The sequence below is a fragment of the Malaclemys terrapin genome, chromosome 1 (assembly GCF_027887155.1).
Source record: "Malaclemys terrapin pileata isolate rMalTer1 chromosome 1, rMalTer1.hap1, whole genome shotgun sequence".
NCBI lineage: Eukaryota > Metazoa > Chordata > Testudines > Emydidae > Malaclemys > Malaclemys terrapin.
In genome coordinates, this window is record NC_071505.1 from 295,814,780 (window position 1) to 295,830,733 (window position 15,954).

Here is a 15,954-nt window from a genome sequence, read left to right on the forward strand (position 1 = left end):
TGGGGAATGTTACACAGATGAAAGTTAGGAGTCCCTCTCTGCCTACTCTGCTTTTATTGTATCCCATTCCCCTCCTCCCATCCCCCTACCGTGCTCAAAACAGTGCCTGTGCTGGAGAATTCAAGTTCTAATGCATTTATTTCTGTGAAATACTGAATCCCATAATCATTGGCCAAATGTGCCAGCCCCCTCCCACACCTCTCCTTTCCCATTCTGCTTAATGCCCCTTCCCCACTGCATGGTGGGTATGTTTACTGAAGCAATAGTTAGAGAAGGAGCACTTTAGCAGACAGTTTATCAATGCCCTGTGCGTTTACCTATCTTTACATTTTAGGAGATAAATTGCCCAAATTAGGCTAGAGACAGTTCAAAGTGCACAGCAATTATAAAGCATTCACAGCTATTTTTAATCACAACGTCAGCATTGTTAACCGTTTGGGTTCAGGACAGTTATTCAAAAAAAATGTGTATTTTTGTAGGGATATTAAAGAAGGTACTAACAGTGATTCCCCCAAGAGACAGTGACCCCCTCATAATTTGGCCCCCACACTTTAAAATCCAACAGTTTCACCAAGTACAAAAATCTCTTGGGTCTTCTGTTAAAACTTGTAAGCTACTGTCTGTAGAAACCATTGATTATATCTATCCTGTGAAAGATATTTTACTACTATGTAAAACTTACAAACAAGTTAACTGACTTTGTTCTTGAAGTAATTGATACAATGTAAACAAACACTATAAGCTGTTAAGTGACTTTCACTTCATTCAACTGCTCCTAGGACAGACCCCCACCCTCTATGATTAAAGGGCCGGGAGTCTCAAATGAATTAGCACACACTCTGAAAGTGGTGGAGACAGTAAATTAAAATATGGTTAAGGGATGGAATGTATGCTGATGAATGCTTGATATACATGGATGGTTAGGGAGGTGCCAGCCTAGAAAAGGAGTATCCATCGGCCGAAGAATGTGTCAAGTGGATGACCAGAAACCCCCGGAGGGTAAACTGGGACCCACCCCATCACCTGGAAGGATGAGAAACACAAACTTGGAACAGTGTGAAGCCACCAGGAATGTGCCACTTTGGACAGGAATGTGCCATCTGCTGATTGAGTCAGCAACAGCAGGATGAAACAGCTCCCATAGACTAACATAGGAACTAATTCCTATAAGAATGGACTCTAAAGACTGATGACTTTGAGTCTCTGGTTCTGCTGCCAGCCTCCAGGAGCATCAGGTGCACCTGACACAGACTCGGCTCCATCCTCATGACCAAGATACCTGGCCAGTAACTTGGCATGAGCAACTTCTAGGCTGGTAACTATAACACCTATACAGAACTTGAATGAATGATTGTGTGAATGAATCTCTCTCTCTCTCTCTCTATATATATATATATGTATGTGTGTATGTATAAGAAATAAGTAGTCAAACAACGTTGTTTACTTTTATCTTTTGCTTTATCAGTATATTTACAATAAATGTGGCATCTTTGCCTTATCCCTCTTAATAAGATCCTGCTGGTTTTTATTCTATTGGTATAACATTTTGCAGTGCATGTTGTGCTGATCTGCTAGTGTTATCACAGAGAACTTAAGGCAGAAATAGTGCTCTGTATTGAAAGGCACCCTGCCAGGCAATGCAGCTTTCTTGGGGCTGCCCTTCCACTCCTGCACCATCTGGTCTGGGTGGGGGAACCATGCCGGTATATAGCAGCACAACATAACTTTCCGGTTTGCCCCTTACCATTGTGAACAAGATCCTTCTCTGCCTTTTAGGGACATACCTCAAGATAACATCCTCCATCGTAAGGACAGCCTGTAGAGATGCACATGCAATTACTAGTGTGGCCCCTCCTGCTGTTTCTTCCACCATCAATCCAGCACCTGTACAGGGGTTCCAAACAAAGGAGAACTAAATTGGAAAATGTCGTACCATCTCCAAGCTCACCCAGACTGGGAAAAGGCCAAGGAAATGGCATCCCGAAATAAAGAAAAAAGCAACATTTTATCATTGTTAGCATTGATAGACTAGAACGACCTGTGTTCTTTCTCTGCTCTCCTAGCATTCAATACACTGCACAAACAGGAATATTATCATTGTCTGAATGTCTGGAAAATCTCTGGGGGCGCAGAAAGGGGACAAAGGAGGACAAGTTTAGTGCCCCAGAGCTGCATGCCAGCAGAGGGAGAAGACTAAAGAGTGAAAGGGAAGATTTCCTTCAGCATGATACATAGGAGAAAGAGGCAAACAAGGAACAGGCTAAAGCACATCCACAAAGGAAAGGACATGCAGGCATAGCTATTGGAAATGATACAGACAGCTCTGCTGGAGAACACCGTGGCCAACATTCCAACCTACTTAGCCACATCCTGCAGCCCTTTGAGAGGGAGAAGACTAAAGAGTGAAAGGGAAGATTTCCTTCAGCATGATACATTTTCCAATTTAGTTCTCCTTTGTTTGGAACCCCTGTACAGGTGCTGGATTGATGGTGGGCATTTGCTTTGCTAGCTGCTCAGATGTCTTGGCATTCCCATGACTGTTGGAAGATGGGACTGGACATGTTCCCCTCCCCAGAGGCCAGCAAAGGCCAGTACCTCCCTATAGGTCCCTGTGGAAGCACAGGGCCTGGCTACTATAATATCTGATTGTGAGCGTGTGAACTGATTATGATCTGGAATCACAAAGAGCCACACCAGGCTGTGTGCCAGTACTTAAACAGGGAGGTGAGAGCTGGTGACCATAACCCTGGAACAGTTTATGGAACAAAGGTAAACAGACAGGCCAACCCAGGTGTGCAGTGTGGGATGGCCGTGGGAGGATTGCTAGAAGCAGAACAGTTAATTTGAAATGAAGCTGCATCCACATAGAACCTTATTCTGGGGTAAATCATTCCAATATATATTTAATCTGTTTCTAAAGTAGATTAATGTAAAAAGATACCAGATCCTTTGAAAAAAGCACTGGTGTGTGTTGACATAGAGCAGCTTATCCTGAAAATACTTTCCTGCATACACGAGCCCTAATTATTTTGGAATAAAAACACTTTTATTCTGGAATAGAAGGTCCTCATGGGAAGCTGTTGTGGATTAGTTATTCTGGAATAACTGCTGGTCAATTTCTCCATGTAGGCAAACCCTTAGATTGTATTTGAAATGGAGTGCAATGTGTGGGAAATCTTGTTTCCAGATCCTGCTTATATAAGCTCCTAAAAGGTCAGAACTTGATGTAATAAACTTATCTTTCCAGAAATCTAGTTGTAACTTGAGTATTAATGGGGATTTGATGCCTCAGGGCATTGCTAACGAGTTATAGCAGGGCTTCCCAAACTTCCTCCCCTGCAAAAGACCACTTGGCATTTAAGTGTTTGGATACTTTTCATTTCCAGTGCTACTGGAATGCCACCACCAGCATGAGAACAGCCCAATCAGCATGACCTCCCATGCACAGTGCGAGAGGTCACACTGTACCGAGGATGCCATTTTGAGAACTGGCTTCAGTTCTGCCCAGCTTCAGGAGGGATTAAGAAGATATTTCCATCTAATGGATGTTAGCTAGCTTCTGTATGAGTTTGGTTAGTCCCAATTCCAGATCCCAAGTCAAACTGACCGCTATGCTTTGCACTAGACTGTAAACCCTTCAGAGCAAAGACCATCTCTTACTATGCATTTGTACAGTGCCTAGCACAATGGGGCCCAGATCTGGGTTGGGCTCCCTGGTGTGAAAGCTCCTTTAGCTGGGGCCAAAATCACCTTACTCGTTAAAAACTTGGAACGTTGGCAACAATTCTCACGTGCAGGTTGGTGGTTGGCAGGGGAAATTCAAAAATCAAAGAACATTTTAAAAGAAAATATTATTTTGGGGCCAATCCTCTGATTTTTGAACTTTTGGAGTTGACAATCCAGTTAGCTCTCCAGCCAGAGAAAGAGATTCCTTCCCAAAAACCCCTAGAGAGCCAGGCTCCATCTGCCCACCCACACCTGAAACCTACCTAGGAAGGCCCTGGCCCCATTCAGTGGCATGGCTACCCTACCATTGTCATGAGAGCTCCATATAGCAAATGCTCCCACACCCCAATCCTCATTCCTGAGGGAATATTTGGCAGAAATTCTACAAGGTGAACCACTGAAGTAGCTTTGGCTCAGTCAATATCCATCAGGTTTTATCACAGGAGGGCAGAATTTGTCCCTAAATCTATTTTGTAAAAATTAATTTGTAAACAAGTAATTAAAAAACATTTCCTTTTTGCCCCAGGAAAAATAAATAGAAAGCTGGCATTTCTCCTACAATAATTTTATCATTTGTATTTCCAGGGCCTTATACTGCAGTTTGTGGCAGCTGCCTTCTCCCTCAGTTTCTGCAATACAAAGAATAGCTCTGGGAGAAGTCCAGGATGCTTACCTGGTCTGTCTGGAAGAGCATGCATACAGCACAGTGAGTGGGCTGCTGAGCCATGGAGTGATTATAACCACCAAATGGTTTTTGGTACCACCATGATTGTGTTAGCTCTAGAAATTAATATATTCACTTCTGTATCAGAAAGGAAAATTAAATGTTTTGGGCAGGTCTTTATTGAGGTTATGCATCCTAGGATGATCACTCTGAGTTTTGTGATAAGCATATAGAACACTGCATTCAGAGGGTTAAAATGTAAAGGAAAGAATGAACAGTCTCTAAGTTCTGCCTCAAAGATGTTGGTTGCCCCAGGTCAGGTGCGAGGAGACCGTGTTTGGCTCTTGCACGCGTTTTGATAACTGTAGACAACAAAATGCCCAGGAATTTTGTTAACTCCTGCAACACATACAATCACCCATTTGCACAAATAATTCCAGTTATTGTGGTCTCATCTTGATTTGTAAATGGCATAAGCAGATACTTGGGCAAAAATAGTTGGGCAAAGGAGCAGCTAGAAGTGTCTTTTTACACTAGGCAGGAAAGTTTGTCCAGAGGAGTGAGCCTGAGATAGGGAGTTGCGAATGCCTGAGTTATCAGTGCTTAACTTCAGTTACCTAGTCCTCCAGAAATTGGAGTTGCAGTCCATTAGAAATGCCTTACATTTTAATCTGTAATCTTGCAGCCTGAAGAAGAGCTCTGTGCAGCTCGGAATCTTGCCTTTCACCAACAGAAGTTGGTCCAATAAAAGAGGCTACCTCACCCATCTTGTCTCTTTAAATTTTAACTGGTGTCTAATTTGACATTGAGTTTATAAAAGTCTCTTGGTTTTTCAATGGAGAAATGCATTTCCAGGGTTGGTCTGCCGAACAACAAATATCCGTTTGAGACAGTAGTCCTGTTCACAACTAGGCTAGGTGGCTTGTTGAATAGACCCTGCGCAAATAGCTAGCTGAGTATAAATAGCAATGTAAATGATGAGACACTGCTTAGGTGAATAGAATACAGACACACCAGAACCTTAAGGTATATATCCTGTGCAACTCTGAATATGCCCAAGCAGTGCCTCCCATGTCTACACTGCTCTTTTTAGCAGCGTAGTGTCTCACTGCCACCCTGCTGCCGGAACCTTTCCCAGCCACCATGAAAAGCTCCAGCAGTGTGAAAGGCTTGGGTAATGGGGAGGTAGAAGGGAAGGGTTCCAGCAGACTTTCTCTGCTTCCTCCCCCGCCAGAGCCTTTCACATGCAGCTGTGTGGACACAGCCTACTTTTCACTGTAGCATATCACTGCGTGTACCCTACACACTGTTGCAAGTGTAGACAAGGCCCTAGAGCAGGGGTCAGCAACCTTTCAGCAGCGGTGAGCCGAGTCTTCATTTATAAACTCTAATTTAAGGCTTCGCGTGCCGGTAATAAATTTTAATGTTTTTTAGACGATCTCGCTATAAGTCTATAATATATAACCAAACTACTGTTATATGTAAAGTAAACAAGGTTTTCAAAATGTTTCAGAAGCTTTATTTAAAATTAAATTAAAATGCAGATCTTATCAGTTTAGTGTGATCCTTGCCCTTGCTTTTCCTTGCTGAGTTTTCCAATGTCTGGCACGTATTTGGATACTTTAAGCTGCACATAGGTTTCTGAGTGATCAGTTGTTAACCGGCTGGAACCCCAGATCGGCAGCTGAGGTGAGTGGAGCAAGTGGCTGGTAGGGCTGAGCAGGGCCGGAGGCCTGGACCCTGTCTGGCAGGGGGCCTGCGCTGGAACTCCAACCGGAAGCAAGGTGAGTGGGGCTGCGGCTGGGGGGGCACCAGCTGGCAAGGGGCCAGCAGCTGAAACCCCAGAGCAGCAACTGAGTGGCTCAGCCCGCTACCGCTCTGGCGTTTCGGCCGCTGGCTCCTGCCAGGCGGGGTCTCAGCCCGCTGCCAGCCTGGGGTTCCTTCACCCAGGCCGGCAGTGGGCGTTGAGTGGGACCGGCAGCAGGACCCCATCTGGCAAGGGGCCAGGAATGGGAACCCCAGAGCAGCGGCAGGCTGAGCGGCTCAGCCCGCGCCACGTGCCATCAAAAATCGGCTTGTGTGCCATCTTTGGCACACGTGCCATAGGTTGCCGACCCCTGCCCTAGAGTATGAAACAGCTATGGGGATGTTTAAAAAAGTTTGTATATTCTTTAGAATCTTAGGCTATGTCTACATTACACAGCTTTTAGCGACATGGCTGTGTCACCACAGCTGTGCCGGTAAAAGTCACGCAGTGTAGCCGCTCTTTGCAGGGCCAGCTCCAGGCACCAGCTGAGCATTTATGGAAGAATTGTAAAAATCCCCAGGCCTTTAAACAGAGGAGGGGCGCATACCTGTGTACCTTCAAGGCAGCGGAGTTCAAACTGCTGACCAAAGTGGTCATGATGGACATTGTGGGACACCTCCAGGAGGCCAATTAAGGCGACACAACCTAGTGAGGTGTCTACACTGACACTGTGTCGCTTTAACTGAGCTCTATGCCGCTGGTCAAGGTGGTTTTATTATGTCGGCACAGCACAGTAGTTACATCGGTAGGAGGAGCATTTTAGTGTGTACACCTCCACTGTTTTGTCGACAAAATTTGACTTTTGTTGACAAAACTGTGTAGTGTAGACAAGGCCTTAGTCTACCATGGAGGCAAACAGACAACAGAGGCAGCAAAGGGGCAGCACACTCAAAATGAGTTTGCTGCTTGGTACAGGTACACACAGAATTCACAGATGGTATAGCGGTTCCTAAGTTGTCACAAGTTGTCATACATTCCAGTGTGCATAGCTGAACTACGTTAATGGTGTGACTCCTTAATTTGTCTACTTTAAATTTGAAATTCCTGCTAATGTTTATCAGGATTATTACTGAATATGAGCCATAGTCTTGGCTGGGGGTGGATGGGCTTTTCTTGGGCATCAAGCAGCATCAGCTCCAGCTCTTGCACCTCAGCAGCTCCAGCCCCTCCCCAGGCAGAGTCCATGGATGCCTGCAATGCAAAGATGCAAACACCAGCCAGCCGTTCTGCCACTGAAAAGCCACGTTCTCCTTATTCCTGTAGCCAGGCTGTAATGCACGGGAGCCAACTGACCACCCTAATGTGCCACTCTCACAATTTCATTACATATCTTGTGATTTTTGGTGTGTTTCTTTAAAGCCCCAGGTCCTGAAATCAAGAGATTGAATGAGACTCGCTGCTCTCAGTTACAAAACAAAAAAGTATGTTTCAGTCATTCATGGCTTGAAAACGTGACCAAGGGCAGCCTACCAGCTCAGCGCCCAGATGGCAACCAAAATAGAACCCAAATACATATATTTAATAAAATCCCCTCATGATTGTCTGAGCCTGAGGTTTTCCTATCAGCGTCCACCAGCTTGAGCTGTGGAAAATGGCCAAAGGCCCCGAGCACAGCGCAATCGTCCAGGCTGCTGTCAGGTGACTCCCTCATCAGGTGAGCGGGGACCCCCGGCACGTGATTTCACTGGCGCCGTGAAGCCGAGAGATTGGCAAGATCCGCCTCCTTCATCCCACTAAGGCGAGGATCTCCCGTGCACTCCCAGCCCTGCGGGGGCCAGAGGCAGCGCCCGCTCTGCAGCGCCTTCGGGGCCCTTGGATCCAGCCCCTGTCAAGCTCGCCGAAGCCCGGCAACAGCGCGCCACACCTCAGCCTAGAGCCTGGGCGGCGGCGTTTGCCGGGCTGCCCCCATCGCAGCTGGCGCCACCCGGGATTCGAACCGGGATCTCGACCGTCCCAGCCCGCGAGGATTGGAAGCCGGCGCAGCCGCACCCCGCCCCTCCGCGGCCCCATTTCGTGTGGGGAGCGAGGACACCGTTAGGTTCAACAGCTTCGGCAGCAGCTAGTGAGCATGCGCACTTGCGCAGATAGCTGGCACATGCTCAGTCCCAGGGAGCGAGCCGGGTCCTTCCAACACTCTCCTAGCCGGGCACGCCCATTTTCTGGCCCCTCCTCCTTCCCCCCACCCCTTCGGGAGTTTCTAGGACCCTGTCTTGTGTTGAGGCAGAAGCAGCAGCTCAGGCGGCGGATGATTCTCCCTTCCCCACCCCCGGTGGTAAGTACCATTGGGGTGGGGGGCGGGATCCGGGCTGTCCCCTCTTGCGTCCCGCTTTGTGCACCCTCGGTAATGACTGATTCCCATCCCCCCCCGGCTGTAGCGAATGGGCCGTTCCGCCCCTGCCTCCCGGCAAGCGGTGGGGCTGGCAGGGGAGGGACCCCTAGCATGGGGCAGGCTGGGCGTGCTGTCCCTCAGGCGGGGCTGGGATGTGCTGACCGACTCTCACCTGCCCCCAGGGGAGCCTGGGCCAAGCAGGCCTCCTCCCACCGGCCGTTATACCCACCACAGTGCCCTCCACCTAGCCTGGCAGGGACTCAGCGTGGAGGTAGCTTGCCAGGGTGGTGCCTGCGCCACAACACGCCCTTCGCACCTCTAACCCCTGCCATGTGCCATGATGCAGCTCTCGCCATGCACCATAATGCACCCCCTGCCATACTTTATGCCACCCCTTACGGAGTGCCACAAAGCGCCCTGCTCACTGGGCACCATAACACACCCCTAGCGCCTCTTGCTGTGCTCTATAACGCCCCTCGCACCTTTCGCTGGGTGCCACGATTTTCATGACGCCTGCCACGTTGGGGTGTCAAAGCGCTTGGCATGCAGCAGCTTGGAAATCCTGCCATGGACCTAGGTATCAAATGCACTCCCCCACTCTCTTACTGCAATGATGGGGCTGATATTTTACACACCTGTTTAAAACAAATCAGAAATTTTCACATCTGCAGCATGGAAACTCAGTCAATTCAAAACCACAGCAAAGTCTAGAAGATACTGACTCACTGTGATTACAAATGACACAGAAATTAACCAGAACTGGAAGAGATCAGAAAAAAACAACTTTCTATTTTTTGTTTTCCTCCCCATTTGTTTGTTTTGTGCAGTCAACAGCAGGTGGGCAGAGACAGTTTCACTTTTGTGGATTATCAGTTTCATTTCCTCTTTTTGACTAGCTAGTGATGACGTTATCTTCATGCTCTGAGTGGAGTTCATATGCATCCTTTTCCCCCAGGCTCTGAAATATGGCATTTAACAGTCCCACAACAACAGCGAGCTGCTGGTGTTTTGGTGTCTACATAGCAGTATTTCAGAAAATTGAAGTAGTAAATAAATAGAGGAGGCTGTATTAGTGTGACAACCAGACTCTTGGCCAACACATGGTATTGAACTGAGGAATTTCAGAGCTAACAGAATAGGTTTTTGGTCCTCTCCTTGCTAGAAGAGGAACCAGACTCAGATACAGACTGGCTAGAGTAGCCAGGCGGGGGTTAAACTAATAGCAAAAGGGGGGAGTAAATATAGGGGATATATGAGCTCTCAGCACAAAAATTTAGATGCTGAGAACAAGATTAATCAAAGGACACAAAGAGAAGAAATTCTTGAATTGCATATCCACCAATGCTAGGAGCCTGAGTACCGAATGAGGAATTGGAATTGCTCATTTGTGAGCATAAATTCATTTGGTACTACTGAAACTTGGTGGGATGAGTCGCATGATTGGAATGTTAAAAGCAATGTTTATAATCTGTTTTGGAAGGATTGAGTGGGCAAAAGGGGAAGGGGAATGACAATCTATATAAAAAATGGTATTACCTTTTTCTGAGTCACTGTTAACTCAGAAGAAAGTGAAGTCCTAACACATAAAGCACAAGATGGGGTATTAGTTGGTGTCTGCTAAAGACCACTAAGTCACAATAAGGAACAGGATGATCACCTCTTTACACACCTATCTATAATGTGTAGGGGGGAAAATGCATGATCATGGGGTATCATAGGCGCTGACTTCCCCTCTGCCCAGTGGGTGCTTGACTGGCTCCCCCTGCCCCCATTCCACTCCCTTCCCCCAAGTCCCTGCCCCTTCTCCACCTCCTCCCCTGAGTGCGCCGCGTCCCCGCTCCCTCCCAGAAAGTCCTAAGCGCTGCCAAACAGCTGTTAGGCGGCGGGGGGTGGGAAGTGCTGGGAGGGCGAGGGAGGAGCAGGGACATGGTCCGCTTAGTGGGGGGAGAAGGAGGCGAGGGGGGGGAGCTTGGCTGCAGGTGGGTGCGGAGCACCCGCTAATTTTTCCCCATGGGTGCTCCAGCCCCAGAGCACCACGGAGTCGGTGCCTATGTGGGGTATCCTTAGAATTTCTGAACATTATATATGACAATTTCCTAATACAAAAAGTGCTGGAGCTACATGGGGGAATTCTTTATTAGAACTTGTCCTAACAATTAAAGAGGAACTGATCACAGAACTAAAAATTGATGGTAGCTTCTGCAAGCAGAATAAAGTCCAGACCAGTCATATATAGACTTGGTCCTTTTATAAGGCCAGTTTTACAAAGCTAAAATAATTAGAAGCCAAATCAGTTGGGAGGAAGAATTTAATCAGAAAAATGTGAATGATAATTGGGAATCATTTAAGAACACCTTACTAGATGCCCAAAAAGCCACAATCCCACAACTGAGCAAGAAGGTTGTGCTGGTTAAAAAAACAACTTAGTTTAGAGGAGACGTGAAGGCAGCTATAAACTATATAAACAAATAAAAGACAGGGAAAGTTGATACTTATGAATATAAATCAGAAGTTAGGAATTGTAGAAAATCGATATGGGAACCAAAGGGACACAAGGAGAAATCTAGGCCCAGCAAAGATAAGGACAATAACAAGCAGTTTTTAAAATATATTAGGAACAAAAAGAATCCTGACATGTTATTGGTCTATTACTAGATGGAAATAGAGTTTTCAATAATAATGCAGAAAAGGAAGAAGTGTCCAATAAATATTTTTGTTCTGTATTTGGTGAAAAAAACGATATAGACTCATCGTATTGTGATGATAATACTCTTTCCATTCCACTAGTATCTCTGTAGAATGTTATATAGAGTTTGATATTTTAAAATCAGCATGTCCAAATAATTTGCATCCAAGAGTTTTAAAAGAGCCAACTGAGGAGCTCGCTGGACTGTTAATGTTGATTTTCAGTAAGTTTTGCAGCACTGGGGAAGGTCTAGACCAGTGCTTCTCAAAGCCGGTCCGCCGCTTGTTCAGGGAAAGCCCCTGGCGGTCCGGGCCGGTTTACCTGCCGCGTCCGCAGGTTCGGCTGATTGCGGCTCCCACTGGCCGCGGTTTGCCGCTCCAGGCCAATGCGGGCTGCGGGAAGGGCGGCCAGCACATCCCTCGGCCCGCGCCACTTCCCGCAGCCCCCATTGCCCTGGAGCGGCAAACCGCGGCCAGTGGGAGCAGCAATCAGCCGAACCTGCAGACGTGGCAGGTAAACAAACTGGGCCGGACCGCCAGGGGCTTTCCCTGAACAACTGGCAGCCCGACTTTGAGAAGCACTGGTCTAGAAGACTGGAAGAAAGCTAATGTGAAAATTTTTAAAACGCGTAAACAAGATATTATAAATCTGTCAGCCTGACATCAGTCTTTGGCAAGGTAATGGAGTGGCTGATATGGGACTTGATTAATAAAGAATTAAAGAAGGGTAACATACTTAATTCAAATCAACATGGGTATATGGAAAACAGATCCTATCAAAATAACTTGATATCTCTTTAGGATGAGATTACAAGTGTGGTTGATAAATGTAATAGTGCTGACATAATACACTTAGGTTTCTGTAAGGCTTTTGACTTGGCACCACACAGCATTTTGTTTAAAAAGCATAATGATATAAAATTAACATGGTACACATTAAATAGATTAAAAACTGAGTAACTGATAGATCTCAAAATTATTTAATGGGAAATCATCACCAAGTGGGTTTGTTTCCAGTGGGGTCCTGCAGGGATCAGTTCTTGGTCCTATACTGTTTAACATTTTTATTGATGATCTGGAAGAAAATACAGAATCATAAAATTTGCGGTTGACACAAAAATTAGGGGATCGCTAAATAATGAATAGGACAGGTCACTGATTCAGAGTGATCTGGATCAGCGGTTCTCAACCGGGGGTCCGCAAGTCCTTTCAGGGGGGCTGCAGGGCCTCGCGGCTGAAACCTGGAGCCCCAAGCCCCAGCACTACACTGGCACCCCCAAAAGCCAGGAGAGGCGTGGGGATGAAGCCAGCAAACCTTCCCCCCTCTCCCCCAAGCCAGGAGCAGCAGGGGACTGAAGCTGGGAGCCCCAGTGCTCCGCCCCCTGCTGAAGCTGGGAGCCTCACTGGGAGCCCCCCCCCGCCCGTACACAGCCCTTAGCTACCCCCTGTCTGTACCCTGAACTATTTTTTTTGCCAGCACACAGCCCCTAGTATCCCTCTCCCTGCACCCTGAGCAGTTTTCAAACTTTTTAAACTGAATCTCCCTTTGAATTATATTTTTTGGTTGCATCCCCCCACAGCCCAGATAGGCTGGGAGACCTCCTGAGTGAGTCGGGGTGGAGGTGGCGCTCCCTCTCTGGACCCTGTTGTGTGGAGCTGGCTCAAGCCCCATCAGCCCTTGCCCCGCCCCAAAATAGAAGTAAAACTATGCCTATGCCCAAGGCCCACCACCACCCCCCAGCCCTGAGTCCCTCCCCACCCCCACCCCTTGCTGGGCCATGGAGCTTTTATAGCATGTTGAGGGGGGCCTCAGCAAGAAAAAGGTGGAGAACCCCTGATCTGGATCACTTGTTAAGCTGGGTGCAAGTAAACTGTGTTTTAATATGGCTAAATGTTCCTAGATGTGTACACTTACAAAGAACAGAGGCCCTATGTACAGACTGGGGGACCTTATTTACTTTACATACAACAATAGTTTCGTTATTTATTATATACTTATAGAAAGAGACCTTCTAAAAACGTTAAAATGTATTACTGGCATACAAAACCTTCAATTAGCGTGAATAAATGAAGACCCGGCACACCACTTCTGAAAGGTTGCCGACCCCTGCTCTAGTGCTTCCATTACATGTGTGTTCCTCCCATTCATGTACTCTGACACCAACTTCTGTACCTGCATGCACACTCCTGTTTGGGGTTTTTTGATAGTAACAGAAAAAAACATCAAAAATATGAACAACTGGTTTAAACAAGTAAAGACATATTTTTGCAAAGGAACTTGGGGATAGAACAAAGCTGCTTTACTTCCTTTTGCTAAAATTGACCAATTTCAGTTTGATGATATCCCTTTAATGAATTGACCCTGACTGTACCCCTGTGAAGTATAATTATCACCGTTTTACACAGGGGGAACTGAAGCACAGAAAGGTTAAGTGACATGCGCAAGTCTGTGTCACAGCCAGGAAAAGAACCCAGATCTCCTGACTCCCAGTGCCAAGCATGAACAATTACGAGAAAGCCATCCTCATTATTATTCTGCAGCATTGTTTTACATTATTGCGAAGTGCTTTTCAGTCTGTAGATTAGCAAATAATATTTAGCATTTATGTAGGAATTTTCATCTTCATAAGTCTTAGCAAGGTGGAGGTAGTGCTGTTATTTACATAATGCCCAACAGTGATCTGTGTACTCCAAAGATCTGTGAGAAGATGAACCCTCCCCAAAGACCTTACTGCAGCCCGAGGGCCGCAGGTTGCCCACCACTGCCTTACGGTCTAAGAGCTAGATCCTACAACTGGATCCACACAGGTAGACCCATGTACCCACACAGATCCAGTTCCAGGATCTAGCCCTAAATGGACAACATTCAGGAACAGGAGGGATGCAGCACAAACCCTTTTCTCACTTTTCCTGTTATCCGTTCTGTGTGTGGCATTTGTTTTTATCCAGGCCCTTTTGCATTTTTGACTGTGGTTAGCCTTTGTGTGACTTCTCTTTGTATTTTAATCTCTGCCTCGTTGTCTTTTTAACCCTTTCCTACTTTTTATTAACTATTTGTGTTAAGATAGCGCCTAGAGTCCCCAGCTGAGATCAGGCCCTAGTGTGCAGACAGATAGTGAGAAACAGTCCCTATCCCAAAGAGCTTACAATCTAAATAGACAAGTCAGAAACGGGTGGGAGGGGAACCAGAGACACAGAGTGTGAAGTAACTTGCCCAAGGTCACATAGCTGGTCAGTGGCAGAGCCAGAAATAGACCCTCAGTCTCCTGATTCAGTCTAGTGCTCTACCACGTGAACAGTGCTGCTTCTATTGTACAGATGGGAAGACTGAGCTTGCCCAAGGTCACAAATGGAATGTGAGTCAACAGCTGGGATTAGAATTTAGGAGTTCCTGGTTCTTGGTGCTGTATTTGACCATGCTGCCTCTCTCTCACTCATGTATTAAAAATAAACGTTTAAAGCCCCACAGTCCTGGAGAAATTAAACAAGATTTTCTTTATCCTTACAGGTAATAGGCTCCAGCACTCTCTGATGTGACATCACCAGCAGAGAGCATCTTGAAACATCACACCTAGTGGGAGCTAGCAGTTGCTGAGGCTCTGAGTGTTGGGGATTTGCATGACAACAGAAAAAGTGAAGTTTATATTACTGGTGTGTTGAATGAACATCTTACCTGGGTCTTTGGGGACACTGGACACATTGTACTGAAAGAGTTTGAATTATGACTTTTATTTGCAGATGGCCTTAAAAAAATTATTGCAGCTGCCAGATAAGAAAAATGAGATAATGTGGTAAGGCAAAAGAGGATGAGAAGGAAAACACTGAAAGGATAAGGACAGAAAAGGAGAATAGAGATTCACTATAACAAGGCTAGGGGGTTAAAAAATTTCTGGTTTACAGAAAATGGGTATTGCCCAGGGTGGTGCTGGCCTTGACAATGTTTTAGTGGCAGTGGTTGCAGACCTCTGACTTCCTTCTGTTATTGAGGAACCATCTAATTTCACCTTCCTGTCTTTTCCTTTCTCCTTTTTACTTGCAAATCTCTTTTCTATAATCCCATTATGTTAAAGAAACAACATTTCCTCCTTCTTTCCTGTGAACTCAGGGAGGAGATTTGTGGGAGTTGGCGGTACTACTTTGCTTATTTAAACTGTGACAGATACTTTAATGCAGCTGCAGTTAGATGTGTGAAAGAACAAGCTTGAGGTGCTGATGGCAGCAGACTAATATCTTCTAAACTAAAGGTGCTACACATCATATGAAGTGACTCACAAGCCCATGCAAGGTTGTTGGTATCTGCATGAAATGTTCTTCACTGAGCCATGTATTGCTGAGCAAGTTTGGAAGTTTTCATATTGATCCCTGCCCCCACCAGTGGCTTTCCAAGAAAAAATTCTAGTTCTCATTCCTCCAATCCCAGTTGCTAGAGCCCCTAGCAGCTAACTTCTGTAACGATGCTGGTTCTGGTGGCATCCAACTGAGAGTGCCATTTCAGAACAAATTGCTTAAAACAGGGCAGTTACAGCCTAGGGCTGGGATTTTTCCACCTCGAAGGCAAACCAAACCAGCCAGACAAAGAGGACTTTGGTCTCACCCCACTAGCTAACCACAAGTCACACAAGCAATTCCCTTAGACACTCCAGTTTCCCAGTATCACCACCAGTGCCACTCGTTAGGGGGACAAATGGTTATGAAAACCAATACCCCAGTAAAAGAAAAAAGGCTCTCTCGATCCAAAAGGAC

General features: G+C 46.3%; 1 protein-coding gene across 1 annotated transcript in view; it reads left to right on the forward strand.

Moving 5' to 3' along the window:
* Positions 1–15,954, forward strand: part of LOC128840062 (histone-lysine N-methyltransferase SETDB2-like) — a 95,686-nt gene that overhangs the window by 40,263 nt on the left and 39,469 nt on the right. The window contains exon 16 of the mRNA XM_054033585.1: positions 14,950–15,002. Within this exon, the coding sequence (XP_053889560.1) occupies positions 14,950–15,002 (53 nt within the window). The remainder of the gene's footprint in view (positions 1–14,949; positions 15,003–15,954) is intronic.